Source organism: Mustela nigripes, chromosome 7 (genome assembly GCF_022355385.1).
Source record: "Mustela nigripes isolate SB6536 chromosome 7, MUSNIG.SB6536, whole genome shotgun sequence".
Taxonomy (NCBI): domain Eukaryota; kingdom Metazoa; phylum Chordata; class Mammalia; order Carnivora; family Mustelidae; genus Mustela; species Mustela nigripes.
Genome location: NC_081563.1, coordinates 78569246 through 78593478, shown reverse-complemented (window position 1 = coordinate 78593478; position 24233 = coordinate 78569246). Strand labels below are relative to the sequence as shown.

Sequence of the window (24233 nt, the reverse complement as noted above, 5' to 3'; positions counted from 1 at the left end):
ACTGGGGGCCCCCCTCAACACTTCTCTGAACAGCTGAACAAGGCTGATGGGAAAGCGGGCAGGAGGCCCAGGCTGAGTCACAGTGATTTCCTGAGTGCCTGGAGATGTTACCCCTGAGAAGTCATCTGTCACCAGTGAGCCTGGGCTGAGGGGGTGGAGGGTGCATTAGTGACACTGACACATTGCCGAGCTCTCCTGCTGCAAAGAGCACAATGATGGAACTCCAAGTTCCAGGCTGGTGCAAACTGGGAGGACAGCCCTTGCCATTGGCTGTGTGCCAATTAAATCTGTGTGTGCCATTAAGCAGCCAATGTTGCTTAAGCTCACACCACTCTTGCCTCTATTTATACAAAACCATGCATAAGTCTCCAGAAAACCTTGCTGCTTGACTCTTGGCCACCCCTGGAGCAGCTTCTAAACCAGGTGGGCACTCAAAGAACCCCTGGGAGCCTACGACCAAAGGGTGTACCACAATCAGAGCAAATACCCTGCCGCCCCATCTTCCCACACTCACCTCCCATTCCAGCGTCCCTGACCTCAACTTAGGACCATGCATTTCTACCTTTGCATTTTATATTTGACCTTCCCTGTTTCTAAATGTTTCTCCTCTTCACCCCTTCTTTGAAAAAATAAAGCATCAATAATCTAGTGAGCTCCCACGTGCTCCGTACTGTGCGGGTACATGAGAGAAATATGAAGACCCAGAGAGCATGCTGTTCCAGGACTTCCTCGGTCTACGTGGACAGATGCGAGACAGGAAAGGGCCCTCTGAACAATGCACACGTGTGCCCCAGGAGCTGACTGCAAGCAGGAGCCTCTCTCTGGGCAGCTGCGCAGAACCTGAGTGGAACAGGGATTTTGTCCGGCAGGGAGCTGTGGGGTAGGCCTTCTGGACAACAGATCAATCAGTGAACAAAGCATGGAGCCAGCAAGACACAGGGTGTATCTGTGGACCTACTCAGCCAGGGAAGAGGGTTCCCAAAATCATGGGGAAAATGCTGCAAATGGAGGCCAGACGTCAACTGTGGAAGGCAGGGCCGATGTAAGGAGTCAGCCTTTATCATCCAGGCAACAGGAGGAGAGCAAAGATTTTTCGAGCCCCCATGCTGTTCTGTGGGGATGGAAGCAGCGGTGGCAGCGAGTATGAGGCCTGTGGGCAGGAGACACTAGAAGTGGCAACTTGCATGGGAGATGCTCTGAGGAACCTGCTGGTGAGGGGCACCTGGGCTCTGGCAGTTGCCATGGGAACAGAAATACAGGAGCACCGAATGCGAATGCAAATGGCTTAAGGAAAACAAAGATCCTGCACGGGTGCTGAAAACAGTGGAGAGGAAACAGCCCAAGAGGACAGGGATGTTCAGAGTGGACACGTCTATTTCTGCAGACTTAGCATCTAAATCCTTTTCTCTTGGAGAAGGACCCTCTGCCCATCGCATGCTTCCTGATGGAAGGCAGAGCCCTTGTCTCCAGGGAAACTGAAGGAGCCAACTCTCCTCTTCCCCTCCCGGTTGCAGCCGCTGTTCAGATGTGTGACCTCCCCCAGATGGTCCCCACTGGACTTTGAACCTCAAGGGGGTGACAAGGACACAGGGACAGATTAGGAGTCAATCCCAGAGGAGGCATCCGCTGCGACAGCCAACATCCAGGGTCCGTGACCAAGCTGCAACGCTTCTCGGCTGAGAAGCCCCTCGGGCTGAGCTTTTTGTGGGTGGGCAGAGTGTGGTTCTCCAGCCTGGAGCTCCTAAGTTACTCAGTAGCCCCTCCCAAAAAATTCCTTCAGTTGGGATCACACTGATAAAAATACCAAATCCAATCTGTGTTCTGTGCCCCTCCTCAAAGCCCTTGTTCCCAAATGCCAGATGGCATAGCCTCTTGTCCCCTTGAACCTCTCTAGCTCATGTGAAGACACTCACCGGGCACTCCCCCCATCATGCTCACTTGTATCAGCCAGTGTTCCATGGGCTGACCGGGCTAGAGGCATGGCTGGGATGGGCCCACATCTGTGGCTTCACTCCACCCCGCCTGGCGGAGCCTGACCCACTCCCACACTAGCACAGCAGTCTGGGCAGGCACTCCGAATATACCTACAGAGGGATCTGAATTGCATTTATTCATCCAAGGCATGATCTGAAAAGCCTCTCATGGGAATTCAAAGTCCTTAGTGCTGCCACATTGAGAAAATCTTGTAAAAACATGGAGGAGAAGAAAACATCAAGAAAGAAGGTGGCTAGCAGAGTAACATAACAATATATTTCATGATGGTTTTTTTTGCTTCAGAATCATCCAGGGCAAAGAAGAAACGGGTACACATAGAGATTAAACAAGACTGTCCACGCTTGAGTGGAAAGCTCAAGCTAGGAATAGGCACACGGGGATGTATTTTATCCTTCTCTTTAAATATTTAAATTTTCCATAATACACACTTTATAAGATGAAATAATATAAAAATTAAATGGCTGTCCTTGCTGGGCTAAGTAAGAATGGAGAGGGGCTGGAAATCTCCACTGACAGTGGGATAAGTAATTGCTCAGGACAGATAATAAGCAGCAAGCCCCAAGTTTTTAGGAAAAGCTTAGATTTAATGATAATGCAAAACCTCCATTTATTCAAGAGCTTATGGGGTGGAGGTGGGGTGGGGTGCTTCAGGAAGGGAATCGGCATGGAGGGATTGGAGCCCAAAGAGCCCAGAAGGCGGTAGCCTGGCTATTATACCCATATGCAGCTTACACGGCTCCCTGCCCCCTTCCACTCCTTCGGAGACCGGAGGAGCAAGCAACCGGCCCCAGGATATGCCTCTGTATACACAGGAAACTGCTATCCATCCCAAGACCTCAGGCTCAGAAATCAGAACACGGGAAGAGGTGAGGAGTCAGAAACATGCTCCTGACTGTACAGACACATAACTTCCACGCTTCACCAAACTAACTGATTCCTATAAATCCCATTTCCCCCTTCCTGGGCAATCTGCATATAAATCTACTTAAGGCATGTCCGTCTGCCTTCCTATGGGAGCCCATCTCATGCCCAGAAACAGTGGGGCACATTCAGACATTGCAAAAAGGTGGTACGTTTTTTCAAGGCTTCAACTTCAAAGAGGACTGGCTTGAGAAAGTTACGGTGGAAAATGAGAACCTGCTGAAGATGAACTGTAGGTGAGACATTAATCTCTGGAGGGGTCCTCTCTTAACCTCTTCTGCATCACTGGATTTTGGGAGGGTGCTAACTGACCACATTTACTGCTGGTCTGATTCTTGTCACCATCCCTGAGCTCTGGGCCACCCAGGTGGCAGAGTCTTACAAGCAGGCTCTGCTTCGCCCTCAGCTGCAGCCACCTTGTCCCTCACGGAGGTCTCCTGCACTCACATCCCCACTGCCCCCTGCCTCTACCCAAGATGCTCATAGGAGACGCTGAGCTCCCTCACCTGGCACCTTTAAGTGCAATTTCCTCCCTGCACTACACCTACTTTGGTTACACAGCAACACACAGAGATGAGGCCTACAACTGCTGAACACATCATTACTGTAACTTCCCCGAGCAATCACAGAGCGACCTCCTTAGAGGGCCTTGGGGAGGACACTCGGGCCATCTGGGCGCCTAAGAGAATTCCCTCTATCCACCACACAGGCTCATTTCACTAGACTGGGGAAGGTCTCCTTCCTGCTTGTCCTTGAAGAGCAGAGCACTGTCCTCCCTTTAGGAAAATGATTTCCATGGTAAATGTTCCTGATCAAGGTTACTGGAAAGGTCAGCTCCATGGAAATAAACCTCCTCTCCAAGGTACTCCCTTGCTTCCTCTTTGATACTGTATTTCTCACATATGTGGGGAAACACTACTTTTGCATCTTTTAAAAGTGGGGCTTTCCTGTGACCACATGCATTTTGTATTGTCATCAAAGAGACGTTCACACACACATGAGTAAAGACAGCGATTAGAACCCATAATGTATTGTCTCCCCTAATAGCATCCAGGGAGATTAGAGTTCTCTAGAACTCCCCCTTGGGATGTTGCAGCTATAGATTCTTAGTCCCAGAGAAGCTGAGCAGAAGCCAGAGGACAAACCTGTGGCCTTAGCCCCTTTTAGCTCTTTGCAGCTTGTTATTTGGAGTCAACACACAACCCCAAAAGATTCGTGACGATTCCATAATCCAGATCACAATGGCTGTAATCTCCATTCTGTCCTTGTCAGTTGACTTGGAAAATCAAGGTCGTTTCTACTGATCACCAAGCATGGGGGATATAAAGGATTGATTTTCAACATACATGCTACCCTCCTCCTTGTGTGCCCACCTGTCTGCAGAAGATGGAAAGCTAGAACCACATTTCCCAGATCTCTTACAGCTAAGGTTCCGGGTTTCAGTGTGGCCATTCAGATGTACTTTTGGGGAATCTGGAAAGCAAAAGGGAGGGAAGGACATGCTTCTCGGTTGCTGCTCCTTCCTCAGCAAGCAAATCCAGGAGGTACTTGGTTCTTCTACCGTGGCTTTAGCCGAGGTTCCAGCATGCAGGGGCCAGTTTTATGGTATAAAGAGGCAGGACTAGGACACCCACTCACCCGTGTGAAGGAGCAGATCACAGCCGTATGGCCTGGTTTTCATCAAGGCAGCCCCTCAAGCACGGCAGTCCCAGTGTGGTCCTGGAGAAGGTCCTTCATCACCGTAGATGAGGCAGCAGCCTCCTTGGTGGTCTAGCTCCTTAGCATGGCTTTGGGACACTCATTCCTGAACCTTCCACCTTGAGAACCGTATCTTCAGAGCTCGTCATAATTTGAGCCATTCCATTCCCCACAATAAATCCTCCCTGAGTTTGCTACAGTGTTTTCGGCTTTCTGCAGCCGAAACTTGATCAACAACCCAGTCTGCCTGTCAGGGAGGATGGTACAACCTCTCAGTCTCACCTTCATGGCTGTGGGATTCTCAACAGTCACGGGCTACATTCCATCCAGGCAGAAAGCCTCCCATATGGCTGAAGGGAGGTACAATGCTTAAAATCTGCCAAGGTGGCCTTCTGCAACCCAGCGGGCATCGTGGGTCAGGTCAACACAGATGCCTGCCTCCCAAGTATGTAATGATGCCAAAACCCCTTCTGGAGCAGCAACTAGATGTTGGATGCCACCAGAGATAGAAACCATGGAGAGCCCAGGCAGCAGAGTTTACCAGAAGGAACAACATACCCAGATTCTAACTGTAGCCCGTGCTGTTTAGACTCGGTGAGTTGCAGATCCCTGTTCTGCCCAGTGGGGACAGTGGCATCCTCCACCCCATAGAGGGATAGGAAGGAAGAAGGGATCTAGAAGGTCTTCGGGCAAGGGGTGGGGAGAGGGTATTCTTATTAAAGGATGGCATTTATTGCCACTAATTCATATCACTATTAGGATCCAGAACTCATAACCAAGAAGAGAACCTTTTTCCTACACTTCTAAATATACCTGCTAAATCTTCAATACTCCTAAATTTTTGGCATATTGGCATTTAGAGACAAAGTTTTAGGAGACTCATTTAAAAAAAAAAAAAAAAAACCAGAGCATGGAAGTGCAATGTTTCCTGTAGATTATAGCTAAGCACTGGCAAGGATTTAAAAAAAAAAAAAAAAAAAAAAAAAAGCTCATTTCAACAGTACTATCAAGACCCATTGCAGGGTGATTGTTTCAGGACCCTTGTCTTTTTGTGCTGTCCCGCAAGATGGCTGTGATATTTCCTGTACCTTCACAGTCCTGGGGTTTTGTTGTGACTATTGTTGGTTTTTAAGCAAGCATCATTTCTGTTTCTTCAGTTTTTGACACAAGAGGAAATCAATATGGCAGGTTTGTTTCACTGCTAACCTTAAAACACCACAACCCCTCGGAGCCAATCCTCTGGACACAATCTCACAATGCTGTTCTAAGAGAACACAAAGCTGCAAGGCCAGGGGCTCTCAGGAGGAAACAGTTCAACAGGCAGGACAGAGGCAGTGGCCAGATCAAGGCAAAGAAGCTCAGTGTGTAGAGGGGCAGCGGGTTAGGACCTGGGGCAAGTGACAGGAGGGGACAGAGAACCATGCTGCCGAAGTTCCCGGGGCTAAGGACCATTCTGCAATCAACACGCCAAGCATTCCAGGACCCACAACAGAAGTCAGCCAGCATGTGGAGCCCAGATCCCACGGGCCAGCACAGGTAAGGGTTAGACCTGCCAGCAAGAGCTGGGTCGGCAGCAAGAGGTCCAGGCAGGCCTCTGGAACGAAAAGCAGGGGGTGATGGGGAGGTCACTGATCAGAGAGTCCCGAGGAAAGGATCCAGGCCTTAAAGAGGGGTTGGCCCAACATTCTCTCCACACTGGGTGCCTGCACTTTTCGTTACCAAAAAGCCTCCATTAAAACAAGACACGTGCCTTGACAGGATTCTTTTAAGCCTCTCTAGTGCATTTAAAATAAGATTTAGCTTTTTAAATGGTCTTACACATAATGTTTTTGGAAAATAGCCACATAAAAATCAAAGCACTAGGGACGCCTGGGTGGCTCAGTTGGTTAAGCAGCTGCCTTCGGCTCAGGTCATGATCCCAGCGTCCTGGGATCGAGTCCCACATCGGGCTCCTTGCTCCGCAGGGAGCCTGCTTCTCCCTCTGACTCTTCCTTCCACTCTGTCTGCCTGTGCTCGCTCTCACTCACTCTCTCTCTGACAAATAAATAAATAAAATCTTAAAAAAAAAAAAAATCAAAGCACTAAAACCCTGCAAATCTGTGATTTTTTTTTTAAACATAAAAGAAAATATTCACACTACAAAATGAGATTGCTGGAGTTGCTCTAACCCTAAAATCTTCACTTGAGGATGAAGATTGACTTTAGGTCTGAAGTGTTTGCTTGAACCAGAGAACTAAATTCCATACAGGGTCAACGACAGGCAAAGAAATCCGGGCACGTATGCTTAAGCGCTGTCCGAAGAGCCAGGCAGGCCACATGCAATCAATGGAATAAAGGAACTCATGCAGATGAACTGTTTTTTAAACTGAAGTTGGCCAGGTTTTTTTGTGTGTATGTGTGTAGGAAGACAATGTTTTAAAATACACACAGCCACCTTCGACAATCCAGTGAATGGCAACAGCTTCTTCCAAGGACACTGAAGAGTTAGCTGCAAACATGAGTGTCCCAAGCAGAAGGGCTGCCTGAAGAGAGCTTTGCTGTATTCTCGTGGATCTAAAAAAAGGGAAGCTTTGTCAGGTCCTTCCCTCCAGACACACACATCATTTTATTTGGAAGTCACATGGTGTGATTAAATTTAACTGGGCGGAGCAGTGGAAAACCACAGTATTAACAACATAATTCTTTCTGAGGAGAGATTCTTTCTGCCAAAGGCAAAGGAGATAATTCTGAAAGTGTTGAGCTGCTAAGCACAGCTCTCAGCATTTTTTTCTTTTTTTTTTTTTAAATCTAGGGGTACCAAGATAGAAGTAGATCTCTGCTCATTATGGCACTGCTTCTAATAACCAGAATTCTGGGAATGACCAGGGTTTTCATGATTTGGGATCCTGGTGAAAAAAAGGTCAGAGCCCATCATTGAGAGATTAGATGCAGCTTATAAACTTACACAAGTTCATGTCTGTGTGCATGTACATGTGCTCAGTTTCTGGAAGGTTACAGAAGAAGGAAACACGAAGTCCTCTCTGGATAACCAAGCTGACTGGGGGAGAGGGGTATCTTCCTCTCTCCACTGTATACCCTTCTGTCCTGCTGAATTTTTAACCAGAGTATGCCTTTATAATTGGAAAAAACAGCCATGAACACATGTTTCAGAATTCCTTTAAGAGCCTACAGGCAAGGACCCCCGGAAGGCTCAGTGTCAGTGCCACTCTGTCACCAAGAAGCCGTAAAGGCTCAGTGCTCTGCAGCTGTACCATTCCATCCATTTACAGGACACACGCGGCCTCCATCTATTCCTGTAACTCTGCCACAGGCGTCAAGACAAGACACTCCAGAGACAGGGACTGCTCCTATTTTACCTATAAAGAAACAGAGATGCTGAAGGCTACATATCCTGCCCGGAGCCCCAGGGGCTTCAATGGGGGAACCTGGACTTGAACCCAGACCTCCTTCCTCACTGGCATCTGGTTGGCCCTCTGGGAACATCGGGCAGGTCACTTCTGGGTCTTGAACCCAGAAACCCGCTCATTCCACTTCTTGGCAGCTATTCCAGGCACCTCTCCAGGCTGTCTCCTCCACCTAAAATAGGGCTGGCTTCAGGCCCCCAGAGGTTCACAACAGTCTTGATTTGCAAAAACAGGTATCCTAGAAAGGACACCTTTTTGTCTCTGCACGGCAGAGACAAGGGCCGATAAGCCATCCACAGAACCACCCACTCTCAGGGCATTTGTCAAAAACCAGCTCTGTTCCCCAGAAGGTCTGGAGTGGGCTCACAGATGCCAAGCTGCTCTGTGGGAAGGAAAAAATAAATAAATAAACTTCAGCTCTGCAGAACACAGACAATTAGGGAAGCAACATCCAAGGAGAGATTGCCAGGACCTTTCCCCAAAGCTGGAGGCTGAGCATCTCTGTGGGAGATGCTAGGGAGACAGTCTCCCAGTCACTCTGCTGCCTGTGCTAAGCCCCTACCTCCTGTGCCCACAGTGGCCATGCAGGAATGGACATGCCAGCCCTGCCTACCCTTCCCACAGTAGGACAGCGTGGGAGAAGGGCTCCCTCCTGAGATACCGACTGACACCATCCATGCAGGGATGGGAGAGGCTCTGTAGTAGTACAAGTTCCCTTTCAATTCATGCAGAAGAGTTGCAAATGCACGAAAAGTACAGTACAAAAGTAACTCTTCTTGTCCAAGAAAAGCAAAACCTCATACAGAGGAGCAAGGAGATGGAGGAGGAGGAAGGGGAAGAGGAGGAGAAGGAGAAGGGGCCAACCAAAAAGGCAAATGCAGAGAGTCGTGGCTCTATCCGAAACCCTAAAACAGAGGCAGCTCACCCCAGGCACCTTCCATACTTGAGGCCTGGCTCCCTCAGGGCATTAGCCACCAGCCACAGCTTGGGAGCATGTCAAGGGCCTGGGGCACTCACCCATACTCTGAGGCCAGCTGAGAGTTGTCCCTAATAGGCCCTCAGTGTCCTCTCTGAAATGCCCTCTGCAGCTTTCAATCAATGCAAACTCAATGTCCAGTTAATTGCTACAAAAATCAAAATCCATACTTGACGCTACTCATGAGCTATCTTTTAGGGTAGCCCCCAAATGGCTGGGTTCAAATGCAGTGAACACACACAATGACCAGGCAATGGCTGGCTGTGGCAGTGAGGGTGAATGCCTAAAAACAGGACTAAGACATGAATGTGAATATGTGAGGAGGAGAAGGAGGAGGAGGATTTCTACCAGCCAAGATTTAAGGCCCAGACAGCCAGCTAGTTTCACAGTGACTGGTCATCACCACACACTCCTGTGACATGTGGTTTCCGTCCGGCTCGGCCTGGGTTACAAATGGCAGGCCTTTATATTTCCAAGAAGTGGCCAATGTTAGCAACTTCCAAATCCTGCTGAATGGAGCCTGCCTTCCTCCACACAGGTCTGCCCTGCCAGGGCTGATGACAGAAGCCAAAGTGACCCTGAAAGCAGCAAACTCAGAGATGCCACATAAAGTCAGAGAAGGGAAAGTTCAGGGCAGGCCCAAAGGCATGGGCAGGATCGTGAAAATCTAACTCACAAGGCAGGCTCTTCCCATTCACTTGCCTCTTCATCCTGCTCCACCATTTGGGAACAGGTCCCCAGGGCTCAGGAAGTCACCGAGAACAAGGCCAATTCTGGGGGTCATTCAGGAAAAGAAAAATGTCCATGAAATAGCAAGGTGAGGAAACGTGTGTGGGAGGAGGTGATCAATGTCTCAATGTCTTTTTATCCTGCAACGAGAATTTCCCGAACATCATTCTTCCTGAGTCGTTGAATGCCAGTCCCTAAATCATCCTTGGATTCTTTAATCCCAGCAGCGGTAGGAAGACCCAACTCCACAGGGTAACCCATTCAGTGAAGAAACTGCCAAGTGTCACACAGCCTCAGACCACTGTGTGCCTGAGACCATCAGGCAAGGAAGTTGCAGTCCCTCACGGTGTCCCTTCATGGCTTCTACACAGAGGTGTACAACCTGACAGCCCCACCTTGAAATCTGGAGTCTGCTCTCCATATAGGATTAATTACATCTCCATGAGATGGGAAGGAAGTAGGTGAGAAGAGAAGAAACCACTGTAAGGTAGTGATTTTATCTTTAAACTTAAAAAAAAAAAAAAGTATGTTTTTCTTTTCTTTCCACAGAAACACCTTTCCCCTTCGCCAGCCAGTCTTGACATTTTTTTTTTTCTGGAAATAATTCATAAATCCAGTGGAAGTCAGGAGAATGCTTCTACAGAGGCTACGGATGGGTTACTCTGTGGGGGTGGGTCCTCCTACAGCTGCTGGGATTGAAGAATACAAGGATGACTTAACAGCTCCAGATGTCCCCAAGTTATCACTGACCTTCTACGTCTCTGGCTAACGTGCACAGTAGCACACAGCCCAGGGAAGCTTCAGAAAAGCCATGTAAGGGGCACCTGGGTGGCTCAGGTGGTTAAACACCTGAGTCTTGGTTTTGGCTTTGGTTGTGAGCTTGACCCCCTCGCTAGGCTTCCCATTTTGGCATGTCATAGACACTATGTGAGAGTTGCTTGATATTGACTAGAATTACTTAATGCACTTTACTGAGGACCTACTTAGAACTGGGAACCCAAAACCTTAAATTGCAGAAATAATGACAGCTATATTCATGCACTTCTGACTTGGGCACTTAAAGGTAATCAGTGTTACATGTTATCAAAATATAGTAATGAGGCTGGAAATTTTGTCAATTTAAAATGCGTACACATGGAGATTTTTAACTGAGTACACCTCGATTGCACATGTGCCTTGTCCTTTGTTTTTCAGTATATACAGGACAAAATTAAAACACAGCATGTTCTATATATGGGTTGCCTTGATTCTGTGGTTTGGCTTCTTCCAGTAGATAATGCACATAACAGGAGAAGGTGGGCATGTTCAGATGCCAGCTGTAGTCCCTGAAGGCAAATGCACCCAGAAATCTTGAAAGTGCTGTTCTGAGCTGTTAATACCTAGTTCTCTTACTGATCTATGAAAACGTGACAAAGTACGCATCTTGATAGAACTAGATTTGTACGACCAGAGTCCTTTGCATCTAGCCAGTCCCTACAAACCAACAAAATACTCCACTGTACTCATTTTTCTAGAGAACAGGTATTTATGGTCTGCCTGCTATGAACCAGCCATCGTGTTAGTCACGGACCCACATGCACGCTCTGCCCTCACAACCAGCAGCCAGCAGGTTTTTAAATCATAAATATAAATTTGTTAGTGGAGATAAAGGTCATGAAGATAAAAACAGGGTTATGAAAGTGTATATGGCGGAGACCTAATTAAGACTAAACCTCGCCAATTCTCTGCTGAAGAAGTGACTTTCAAAGAGAGATCTCCAGTGTCTGGTATTAGTTACTAGGTTATGTGAGCCAACTGTACCACTAAAAATAACAACCAGATTTTTTAAAAGTCAGATAAAATTATTCTTTAAAGCATCAAAGTATAGATTAGATAGTAGCCAAGAACTAGGGAAACAGAAGGAAAAATAGGAACCCAGGGAGCCACTTTGCCCTGAGGGAATTTGACTATTCTGAAAAATTTCTGTTGTTTATAAGCCACTCAATCTATGGTGTTTTGTTAAAGTAGCCCAAACAGACTAAAACAGAAATAGCAGCCTAGATCTGGATGGAATATGACAAAAGACTCAAACCATAAACTTGCTTCAACTGGCATATCAGGCAGTAAGCAGAAACAAACACTAGAGGAAGGCACCTTCATAAGAGGTCCTAAATACAAACCAACTCAATGAACCAAAGATAACTGAGTCCACAAGGACACAGGGCACCGTGAATAAAAACTAGCTGAAAAAAAAAAAAAACAATAGTAAGAACAGAAGTACAAATACTTTGAGTATTAGAACTGTCAGACTATAAACTATGCTTATAATGTGAAAAGATCTTAAAAAGACCACTTGGAATATATGTGCCAGGTAGAGGAAAACTAGTGACCTAGGAGATTTAAGAAAGAACCAAACAGAAATTTGGAGAAGTTAATATAGTACCAAATTTCAAACTCAAGAATTTAATACTAACTTAGATATAGTTGAAGAAAAACTTGAAAAATCAGATGAAATTATCCAGAGTATACCATGAAGAGACAAAGATGGAGAATACAGAAGAGAGAACAGAAGGCATACACAGAGAAAATGAGGTCATATACTCGAGATCTCAGAGAGAAAAGGGAAATGGTAGAGGGAATATCTGAAGAGACAGAGGCTGATAATTTTCCAGAACTTCTGAAAGATATCAATATATAACTTTAAAACCCAATTCGATTCCAAGAAGAAAGAATAAAAAGCCAAACCTAGACACATCACTATTAAAATGTACACCACCAACAATAAGGAGAGCAATCTTAAAGGGATCCTGAAAAAAAGCCAAAAACCAGATTACCTTCTAAAGAGTGACAGACTGACAGGTGACTTCTTGATGAGAACAATCCGAGACAGTGGAATCATACCTTTAATGAGCTGAAAGAGAGTAACTCCCTACCTAGAATTCTACACCACCACCACCAACAACAACAAAATCATTCAAGAATAAAGATGATGAAAAATATTTTTAAGCAAAACTAAGACTGTTTGCCATCAGCATACTGAAATATGAACTGTAAGGGAATTTATAAAGGATGTGCTTTAGGTAGAAGTATCTTAAATGGTAGGTTTAAAGTATAAGAAAGAACAAAGGGCAAAGAAAGTGGTAAATATATGGCACTATCAACAAAAATACTGGCTTCATAAAACAAGAACTATAAAAGGGGCGCCTGGGTGGCTCAGTGGGTTAAGCCTCTGCCTTCGGCTCAGGTCATGTTCTCGGGGTCCTGGGATTGAGCCCCACATTGGGCTCTCTGCTCAGTAGGGAGCCTGCTTCCCGCCCCCCTCTCTGCCTGCCTCTCTGCCTGCTTGTGATCTTTCTGTCAAATAAATAAAATCTTAAAAAAAAAAAGAACTGTAATTCTTTATACTTTCCTTTAATATAATTAAAATTCTTTAGTATCAACAGCATGTAAGGTGAGCATAGGGAAAATAAATATAATTATTCTAAGATCTTTTTATTATCAGAAAAGAAGGTAAAAGTTTGATTAAAATTTGAAAAGTAGGCATCAGTATCTTTACATGGTAATTTCAAGTTGATCACTAAAAGAATAGAAAGAGAACATTTTCCAGAGTAGTAAATGGAGAACATGGTAAGAACAATAATAATAATAATTAATTAATTAATTAAAAATTCAAGAAAGGAGGGGAAAAAGAAACACAGACAAGGGTAGATGAATAAAGAATAAAATGTTAGGTTTAAACCTGAATACATCAGCAATTACATTAAATATAAGTAGATATAGATATTCTAGTTAAAAGACAAGGATTGTGAGACTGGATTTTTAAAAATCCTGCAGTATGCTAAGCATAAGAGATAAGGTATAACAAAGAATCAGAAGCTGTTGACCTGATCCAGAATAGTTTTCTAAATAGAAATGGAAGGGAAAGATGGAAGAGAGAGAGATGGAAGGGAGATAGGGCCTAAATAGAGCCTAGAGAGGTAGGGTTGGCCACACCACACAGGGGCAGGCCAGAAAAGAATCATAGAATTTATCCTAGATGGTGGAAAAGTATTGGAAGAAGCATAGAAGACACAATCTAGGATCTCAAGTTGCAATACAATAGACTTACGCACAAATAATAAAAAAACGAGTCCATCTAAGAGCAACTTGGTCCATCTGGGAATTAATGTGGCTTAAGTATGGATTCTGAGGTAAGGATACGCTGAAGGTGACCTGTGAAGAAACCCAGGAGCCAGATGGTGGAGGGCTTGTATTCTCATAAAGGAATGTGGATCTGCATGTTGCTGGGAATAGGGGACTGCTGAAGGATTTTAAGCTGGAGAGTAATTTGATGAGCAGTGCATTTAAAATCATTCAGGCATGACTGTGAAAGATGAAATAAGAGAGGGGTTGAAAGTAGGGGGACCAGTTAGTCTGCTGTTGATTTCAGGGTCACTGTTATTTCTTCCTTTTTCTTTTTCTTTTTTAAAACTCATAGTCAGCGATGGTAAGAGAAGCATGGCTTATTTCCCATTCCCCAGATGGAGGGACCAAAATCTGGGATGCAAAAGTGGATTTTCAAGTCCCCATAGGAGATTATTCCCATCAGTCACCAAAGTCTTCAGAAATGGGCTTAATTTTCAAATTATGAAATCTGCCCACTGGACAATTGTTATTTATTTAGCATTTTCTGAGGACTGGGTATCTGCCTAGCATGGTGGGAAATGCAAGACTCAGCACTTTTAACTAGGAAAAGACATTATGTCATTCAACTTTTAAAACAACCATGTTGAAAACTCATTAACTCCAAGCTCCCAGGCATTGCTAGACCCCGTGTTGATGGAAGGTTAGTGGACATCTACATGAACACTTGGGGGGGATGCAAGATCATTATTTCACAAATCAGCCAGGTTAACTGTGGGTAAATCTTTACCTTGAGCTTGCATTATACCCCACTGCTCTTTATTTTCCTCATCTACGCAGGACAAAATGAACAAATCCCTCATCTACGTAACCTCCCTTTCATTGGAGATGGCTACCTTGAGGGCTTACTACATGCCAGAGGTCTCTTCCCACAAGCTTTCTTCCCCAGAGCCTGTGGACCCTCTCCTGGTTCCCTCCAGAGCTGGGCTGTGGTACACCAACATCCTCCTCATGATACGACCCCAGAGCTGGTCTCCAACATGAAGAGTCTTTAATAGAGTTGTAAGCATTGAATTAGCAAGCTTTAAACCATCGTGACTCCAGGCAATCAATGAAGAAGCTAACCAAGACAGAGATTAGGAGGACTGGGAGATTTTGACCACAAATATTGCTGGCTGCACCTTGGCCTCAAATGCATGCCTTTCCCTATGAATGGACAAGCAAATCTGCATTTGGTTGCTCTTTCCTCTCAGACCTACTGTACCATTTCCGCGCCGGGTCCCATGGCCAGGGTGGGGGGGGTGTGCGGGGAGAGGCTGCCCAGAGGGCCTGTGCACTGGAGTCCCTCATCCTCACACAACCCAAATGCTTAATCTTGCAGCTTCTAGGAGGACATGTGGAAATCAGATGCACCTGTTCGGGGTTTTCGATCTTTATTTATAGGTGCACACATATGTGCATACATATTTCATGACAAATTCCTTTATTTATGTATGTATACATTTCCTCCTACCGAAATAAGAAATACAGGACACTCTCACCTGCTTGCAATAAGGCCAAATAGACATAAGCTACACCCCCAAATTAAAACAAGCCAGAACCAGACAGACAGAATGAGGCACTTAATTCCCCAATATCTCCAGGTGCCTTCTGCTCAGTAGCACATTCTGAAATCTAGGAGATCCAGCGCCAACAGTGGCAGAAAGCAGGAATCCCCTCCCCTGTACACAGCGGAATGCTGCTTGTTGGAACGACAAGCCACCGGCTGCATTTAATCACCAGGAATTTATAACCCAATGGCAAGGGTTCCTTAAGTGACACCTTAATAAAACAAGTGGGGCAACTTAGCTGGATATTGAACACATCTTGTGGCCACGTGACTCTTCTGAGGACCCATACCAGAGAGTAAAAGGCAGGGGGGGCCCAAAAAGGGTGGCAATTGGCTCAGAGGCAAGTGACACACTGGAAAAACAGGCCCGTGAGGTTCTGTCCTACCACAGGGAGGGCCTATATGAGAGCTGGCAGTTCACTGCAGGCTGAGAAGACTTTTTGAAGATAGCAGGGTGGCAGGTGAGAGGACAGGTTCAAGTTCAAGGGCAAGGTGATTACAGAAGCCCCCACAGCCTCCTCTGTTTATCACCAGCAGGAATGGAGCCCTCTGGAACTTAGGCGACACCCTACAGAGTAGCCCAGCCAGCAAGTTCAGATCCAGCCCCTTGATGATATACTCCTACCCCCAGAAAAGGCAGGGAAGGGAGGAGACCCAGAGAAAAGGAACCACCCTAAAGGTCTGACCCAGGAGGAGGAGCTGGAAAGACAGAAGGCTGGGCTAAGTCTGGAGTGTGAAGTAGGAAGTCCCCGACACAGTAGCTTGATTTGATATGTGGACAGTCTCTTTAAGCTCCAGTTCCTCTCCCCAGCACCCCACACCACTAGATCACCTAGCCCTCCCAACAGAGCTACGACAAGGGGAGTGGTGCTCTGTTTTATTTATACAGACGGAAGGGTCAAGACTCAAAAAGGTTGACAATGTGGTAGGTCTTGGCAGACTTGGGTTCTAATCCAGATTTTCCAACTAACTCCAGGTACTACCCTTTACTTCTACGTCGTAGTTTCGCATCTTCTACAAGATGGTAAGTTTGAACCAGGCAGCCACTAGGACCCTCCCAGTTCCCAGGTGTCACGCTCTCTATTCCATAGACTATATATATATATATCTGCTCATGACTCCTCAGTTCCCATCTCCAGCCCAGACCTTTCCCCTGAACATCAGAGCCACACATACATCCTGCGGCCTCCTTGATACCTGCCCTCAACATCTCCCGGACATCTCAAATTTCTCCCTCAACTTCCAACATGTCAATGAAATTCTTCACTCACTAGCTCAAATGTATCCAAAAATCCAACCCCTTAACATCCCCACCACACCGATCAAGGCCACCACCTTCCTGTTGCTGGCCTGTCTCAGGAGCCAGGATGATGCTGTTAAAACCCAGATCACCTTTCCTCTGCTCAGAACCTTCCAGCCCCCGCCCCTTACTTCAGGGCAAAGACCTGCATAAACCTCGGACCCTGCTTCGTACCTTTTGCTTCTTCCTTCCTTCTGCTCCAGGCACACTGGCTTCCTTTCATGCAGCGCCTTTTCGCTTGCTGCTCTCTCTGCCCAGAATGTTCTTTTCCCATTCCTGCAGAGTTCATCCCCTTGCTTCCTTTAGGACTGTACCCAAAGGTCTCCCCCATCCCCTAACATCTCAGGGTCCCCACCCCCCAAAAGTCCTATCCTCCTTTCTTCATTTTTTTTTTCCTCCTTAGCAGTTACAATTAGCAACACACTGTCACTTACTGTGTTTGTGGTCTGACTCCCCCAGAGTTTCACCAGAATTTCACCAGGATGAAAGTGTCACAAGGGCAGGGATTTTCATGTTTTGTCCACATTATAGCCCGAGTGTCTACCACAGTGCCTGGTGTGAGGTTGGCGCTCAGTACATTTGGATCACTGGTCTAGCTGGTCCAACATCCCCCGGTTGCTCCTTCTCCACTTGGTCCCCAGACCCAGACAGCAAACATCTCAGTGCCTAAGGGGACGATTCCAGCAGGCATGAAAAGGCCTGTTCCCATCCCTGGGGCACTCTCTTAGGAGGGGACTACAGGGAAGTCTGCTCCCCACCCCTGACCCAGCTTCCAAAGCCTCTGCTTTGCACCCTCAGCTCTGCAAAGGAAAATACCCCTTAGGATGGCTTTAAAAAAAAAAAAAAAACTTAATCCGAGGTAAACCTTCAGCTGTTTACCTGAATTCCATTTAATCTCCTATAGAGAGGCCTCTAAATCACCTGCTTTCAAGGACTCAGGAAAAAAACCCCAACTACCCCTCAGAAAACGTTTTTAAAACGGCTCTGCTGCTGAGAAAACAAGCTTTAATTTCTATCAAGAGAAGTACAAAGCAACAGCAATTATTTATATTTTTTTCCTCAGTGCTGGATTATCTAACCACAGGTCTCACAGTGTTTAATCTCCAACAGGTAAAAGGTTTTACCCATTTAAATGCATCTTCACACAAAGATCCTGGGCCCCAGCTGCAGGCTTATGTGTGAACCTGTTGGGCCTTCCCTTTGCACCCATCAGGGAGGGCATAAAATACTCTCAAAGCCAGAGCCATTCCCAAATGAGATCCTCTCTAGGGGCAGGAAGTGGGGCAGAGAGGGTCTCCCCCATCTCCATGGTTCATGGGAGTTCGGCTTTCTCATTCCACATCCAACTGACAGTCCCTCTGAGAGGAACAGGACACCCCAGAATCTCTGCAGACAAGAAGCATTTGGGAACCCCTGGCGGGGGACACTCTACTCTCTGAGAAATCCCTTCCTCAGTGTCCCGGTCAGCAGGCTCCACTGTTCGCCCATACATGGCTGGGGAAACGGCATTCACTCACCATCTTCCAGAAAGCCTGCTCCTCCTAAGAGCGCTTGATCCTCTGGGTTTACTCTTTTCAAAGATCCAGTGTCTTTGTAATCACCGAGCGCTCACATGGTGCCTGGCACCTGACACGCCTCACCTCATTTAATCACCACAGCCTGAGGAGAGACAGAATTATCATCCCCATTTCCAGAGGGAGGAAATGGAGGCTTCCACTCCTTCTTTCCCTTCCTAGCCACCGTCCCTGTAACATGGATTCTAAGGTGATATTTTATGAATGCTGGAATCATTACTGGAATCTCTTTCATTTGTATTCTAGAAACACAGGCTAGCACCTTATATATCTAGTCAAGTCCTGAAAGACAGGGAGAAAAAAAAAAACAAACAAACATGAAATGTTTAACCTACACACCAAGAAGAAACCAAAGAAATCCAGGTTTGTCACACAATCGAATAACGAGGCAGGTCACCCTTTCAGCTGAGGTTAGACTCAAAACATGACGACCCTGGGCATCTTCATTTCACCAAAGCCCTCTATCATTTTTTAAATAGATTTCAGAGCAGTTTTAGGATTACAGAAAAATTGAACAGCAGGTAAGAAAGTTCTGAAACATCCCCTGCCCCCAGAAACACAAATCCTCTAGGATTTGCATCTGTATTAGTGTGGTACATTTGTTACAACTGATGAATCCATACTGATACATCAGCCTCCACAGTTTACTTCAGGAGTCACTCTGTATTGTTATGTTCAATGGGTTTTGACAAATATATAGTGAATGTGTCCATTATTACTGTACACAAGTACAGTAATAATGCCCTAAAAATCCCCTGTGCTTTACCTGTTCATCACTCCCTCTACACCCAACTCTGCCCTCAGGGAACTGCTGATCCCAAATAATTGACAAGCCTCTCTGGAACTCACAGGCAATTAGAGCAAGGCTGCATACATAACACAAGCACCTGGTTTCCTATATCCTAGCCACGAACAATTGGAATTTGAAATTAAAAACACATTAGCACCGCACCCCCCCCACAAAAAAATCCTTCAGGTATAAACAGATCTGTATCTAACAAAATAGGCACATGATCAATAAGAGGAAAATTGTACGCCTGTGGTGAAAGAAATAAAAAATCTAAACAAATGGATATTCCTTCACTGAATTTTAAAAGCAAACTCTCCAAATCTGTTATCCTGACCTCAAATCATAGCAATCTGAAAAATCCCCCAAAACAATGGTAGCTCCACGGGATGCACAGCTATAAACGAAAAGCTCAGGGCCTCCACCTACTTCAGGCTATAGTTGGGAAAGAAGTGCCAAACAGGGTTGCCACATAAAATACAAATAAGCATTTAGTATATCTATATCTATAAACATATATATTCATATATATATACATATACATATATATGTCCCAAACATTGCATGAAACATATTTACACTAAAATATTAAAAAGTTATTTGTAATTTAGCTAAATTTCAAATTTAACTGGGTCTCCCCTATTTTTATTTACGATATTATTTACACTATTTTATTTACGATTTTCATCATATTACCCTACTCCAAGGCCTCACTGTGGCGAAATGTGGAACAAGGAAAAGCAACAAATCTCTTAGGCATATTCAGTGCTTGACAATTTTGAAAGCCTTTTCAACTCTTCTCTCTCCAGATTTGCTACACATGTGAGAGGAAAGCAGGATAACTATCTCCACCCTCATTAACCAGACGAGGGAGAAAAAACAGTGACTGGGCAATGGAGCAAAGGTCACATAGGTCAAAAACACTACTGGCTCTCATTATTCCTAAGCCCACCCGTTCAATTAGCCCCGTAGGTTCCCACCCTGGCTGAACCTTGGTATCACCTGGAGAGCTGCCAAAAGCCTGCTGATGCTTGGGCCATACTCCCTAAGCCCAGGCATCTTTTAAAAACACTTTATAACAGAAAAAATTAAGGATGTATAAAGTAAACAAGAAAAAAGTGAACCGCAGGTACACAATCAACCAGCCTCAACAGTTACCAGCTCATGGCCAATCACATTTCGCACACCAGCATTGCCCAACAGAATGGTCTGCAGGGATGGAAATATTCCTTATCTGTGCTGTCCAATATGGGAGCTGCTAGCTACATGTGACTAAGAGTGCTTGAAAGGTGGCTGGTGTCATGGTAGAACTGCATTATCAGTTGTGGTTTTTTTTAAGATTTTATTTATTTATTTGGCAGACAGAGATCACAAGTAGGCAGAGAGGCAGGCAGAGAGAGAGAGGTGGGGAGGAAGCAGGCTCCCTGCTGGGCAAAGAACCTGATGCGGGACTCGATCCCAGGACCCTGGGATCATGACCGAGCTGAAGGCAGAGGCTTTAACCCACTGAGCCACGCAGGCATCCTGCATTATCAGTTTTTAAACATTTTTTAATTTCAATGCAAAAAGCCACAGGCAGGGGCGCCTGACTGGCTCAGTCGGTTGAGCATCTGCCTTTGGCTCAGGTCATGATGCTGGGGTCCAGGGATAGAGCCCTGCGTCGGGCTCCCTGCTCAGCGGGAGCAGCTCTCCCGCTCTCTGCAGCTCTCCCTGCTTGTGCTTTCTCTCTCCCTTGAAGAAATACTCTTTAAACAAGATTAAAAAAAAAAAAAAAAGCTACAGGTGGCTGGGGGCTACATATTGGACAGCCCAAATCTATACCCTCACCCATTTCCACCTCTCCCCCAAGGTTTTTTTTTTTTAAGTTCTAAAGTTCCAGTTAACACATCACATTATTTTAAAGCAAATCCCAGGCATATTATTTCCTCCATGTATCGGTATCTTTTAGAGCTTTCCAGATGATTCAAATGTGAAAACACAGTTAGAGACCCATCACTAGGTGAATACTCAAAATTGTAACACTCCATTTGAGGACAGACTTTCAACAACTTCACAACCTTGACAACCAGGTTCTCAGCCTCAAGTACATATCCAGTAATCTGGGGAGCTAGACCTACGGCCAGACTCCACTCTGCTCTGGGTCGGAGGCGGCAGAAAACTCGTTTTTTTTCTTTCCCTCTTCTTCTTGCTCCTTCCTCATTTTTCCACTTTTCATGCAATTCTAATGTGCAGTCTAAATTGAGAGGCACTGCTTTGAAGTCTGTCTACATAAAATATACTCCACAGACCAGCATCACCAGGAAGCTGGTTAAAAAGGCAGAATCTCAGGGGCGCCTGGGTGGCTCAGTGGGTTAAGCCGCTGCCTTCAGCTCGGTCATGATCCCAGGGTCCTGGGATCGAGTCCCGCATCAGGTTCTTTGCCCAGCAGGGAGCCTGCTTCGTCCCCACCTCTCTCTCTCTGCCTGCCTCTCTGCCTACTTGTGATCTCTGTCTGCCAAATAAATAAATAAAATCTTTAAAAAAAAAAAAAGGCAGAATCTCGGGGCCTACCCCAGACCTTTGGAATCAGAATTTACATTTTAACAAGCTTCCCTCGGTGACTTAAAGGCACACAGAAGTTTGAGACTAAAACAGGGGTTCTCAAAGCGTGGTCCCCTGACCAGCGGCCTCAGCCGGAGAACTTGTTAAGAATGTAAATTCTGGGGTTGCCTGGGTGGCTCAGTGGGTTAAAGCCTCTGCCTTCAGCTCGGGTCATGATCCCAGGGTCCTGGGATCGAGCCCCACATCAGGCTCTCTGCTCAGTGGGGAACCTGCTTCCTCCACTCTTTCTCTCTGCCTACTTGTGATCTCTGTTCAAATAAATAAATAAAATCTTAAAAAAAAAAAAAAGAATGTAAATTCTGGAGCTTCATCTCAGACCTACAGTCAGAAACTCTGGGGGTGAGGCCTTGCACTCTGTGTTTGTACTTTCCCCAGCCCTCCTGGTGATGCTGTTGGAAGACCTACAGCTTTGGAGGCTAGAACGTGACTCTGTGTTGCCTGAACCACAAGTAATGATGATAAAAACAGCACCTGACTTCAAAAGAGAAACTGAAGTCATCCTTGGGCTCCCACACAAACAATTATCACAAATTAAGGTATCTCTTTGTAACTCATGACACAGAAAACTAACTAGGAGTGGCAGGGAGGAATTCAAAAACAAAGCAACCTAGGATCCTTAGAAAAGCACAGGCCAATGATGGACGTACATTGAAATATCTAAGACATTCAACATGTTGGCTGTGTTCCGTACATTCTCCTTGAGAAGGCAACCAAGTTTATATTTGAAAATTCTATTAGTGTTTTGCATTTCTTTCAAGCAAAACATAATTGCTTAGAAGAGTCTATCGTAGCAAGTATTTCATTCCTAAAATGGGGAGGTAGGGGAGGGGAACAAGAAGAAAGGTCACCTTCAGGGTGGCACTGTAGGACCCAACACCGTTCTCCAGAGCAGTTCCTGTTAGGCTTTCTGAGGTCTTGAATTCTGAAAACTAGAGTAAAGACCTATGTCCTTAAAATGTGCATCCAGAATGCACAAAAAATTTTGCACCCAGTGTCAAAGGAGTCAAGGCCCGTAGGGCAATGGATCTGACGCTGAGGACCTTCTATTCTGGTACAGAAAGCAGGCGGAGAGCAGAATGCAGCTCCCTTGCGGGGAGAACAATTCAGACCCCACACCAAATCCTGGCTTATTCTCTCACCAGCTGAATGACAAGCAGAGATTCACATTCCCCTGCAAATGTGGGTGAGGAAAGGCTAGTTTCATTGCCGCCATGCTACAGGTAAGGAAACTGGAATCCAGAAAAGGGAGGTATTAGTCTGGGTGGGCCAGTGACAGGGTCAATCTTCAAACCTCAATGGCCTTTCGACTGGCCCATCTACTGCACATTAGGATGCAAGAATGCGGCCTTTCCCACAGCTCCAAGACGGCCATGCACACCGGTCTCCTCTTTATTGCCCACCTTTTGAGCCTATCTCCTAGACAGCCAAAGCCTGCTGTCCAGGACCACCTGTCCCCTCCCATCCACGAAAGGCCCATCTCTGCTTGCAAGCCTCTATTCCAAGCCAGGGAGGGTTGGCCAGCCCATCCTTTAAACCTCAAGGAATCCTGAACTGAAAGAGGTCTTAAATCACAAACACGTACTGTGCTGACTGTTGTAATGCTTATTCCCACTACTAAAAGCGTGAGCTCCTTGCGAGTAGAAGTGTGTGACTCATCGCTGCATCCCTAAAGCTGGCCAGTGAGCACTCCATAGAGGAGGAAGGGAGGCCACACACTACTCCGGTCTGCAGAGATTCACAGTGGAGGAGACTTTGGGCCTCTGCAAGTGTTCATGTGCCTTGGTAGGTGTCTCCAGAACTTAACATTAAGCCCCTTGAGGATGCAGGGGTGTTTTCCTATCTTTATGTGGGAGGCACCAAGGCCCATGTTATATAGGCATTATAAATAGAGTGTGGGGGGGCGGGTGGCTGAGACCCTCCATTGTCCTGAAGAGTCAAGTTCTTCCAAAGTATTTAGTCTGAAGGCTAAGATATCAGGAAATGAATTCCGCACACCCAGCTTTGAGGAACCCCAAACACACACAAACAGGACAAACTGCCGTTCTGGCCGCCTTCTTCCACAACCCTACATATACTGTCCCCAACTTCTCCCTTCTCCAGCAGAACCCCCAGCAAGCTGGGGGAGGGGGTAGTGGTGCCTACAGGCTCCAGGGAGTAGAACAGAACCAGAAGTCTCTTTGTTCTCAGCCACAATTCTCTGACCTGGGGTGGGAGGGTACCTGCATTTCCAGCATCCAATGTAGCTTCTGCAGAGCTGGCAGAGGACACAGCGTCTCCTGAACTTGGAACCCAAGGAAAGATGCTCAGCAGGTGATTACGAATGTGATTACGAATACACATACGCATGAGAAAGTCCTCCCTGCGCATGCGTGTATGCCCAGGTGCACTCGCGCATAGGTCTAGCCTTGGGGGCTGGAACTGAGTGGATGTTAGTAATTATCTATCTGCCCTGAGTCCTACAAGCACGCAAAGCCCGGGGTACTGTGCCCTTATTCCTAACACCTGCAAGAGCACGAGGCAGTAAGGTTTCCCAGCGCT

The 24233-nt window shown here is 46.1% G+C and overlaps 1 protein-coding gene across 3 annotated transcripts in view; it reads right to left on the bottom strand.

The window, feature by feature from the left end:
• The window catches only part of PRKCE (protein kinase C epsilon), a 477259-nt gene that overhangs the window by 254555 nt on the left and 198471 nt on the right, over nt 1-24233 (bottom strand). Inside the window, exon 1 of one of the 3 annotated variants that reach the window (XM_059406231.1) lies at nt 4555-4941. The exons of the other annotated variants lie outside the window; for them this stretch is intronic. Coding sequence (XP_059262214.1) covers nt 4555-4597 — 43 coding nt within the window. The 5' untranslated portion in view covers nt 4598-4941. Of the gene's footprint in view, nt 1-4554; nt 4942-24233 lie in introns of those variants that run through there. 3 annotated transcript variants of the gene reach the window in all.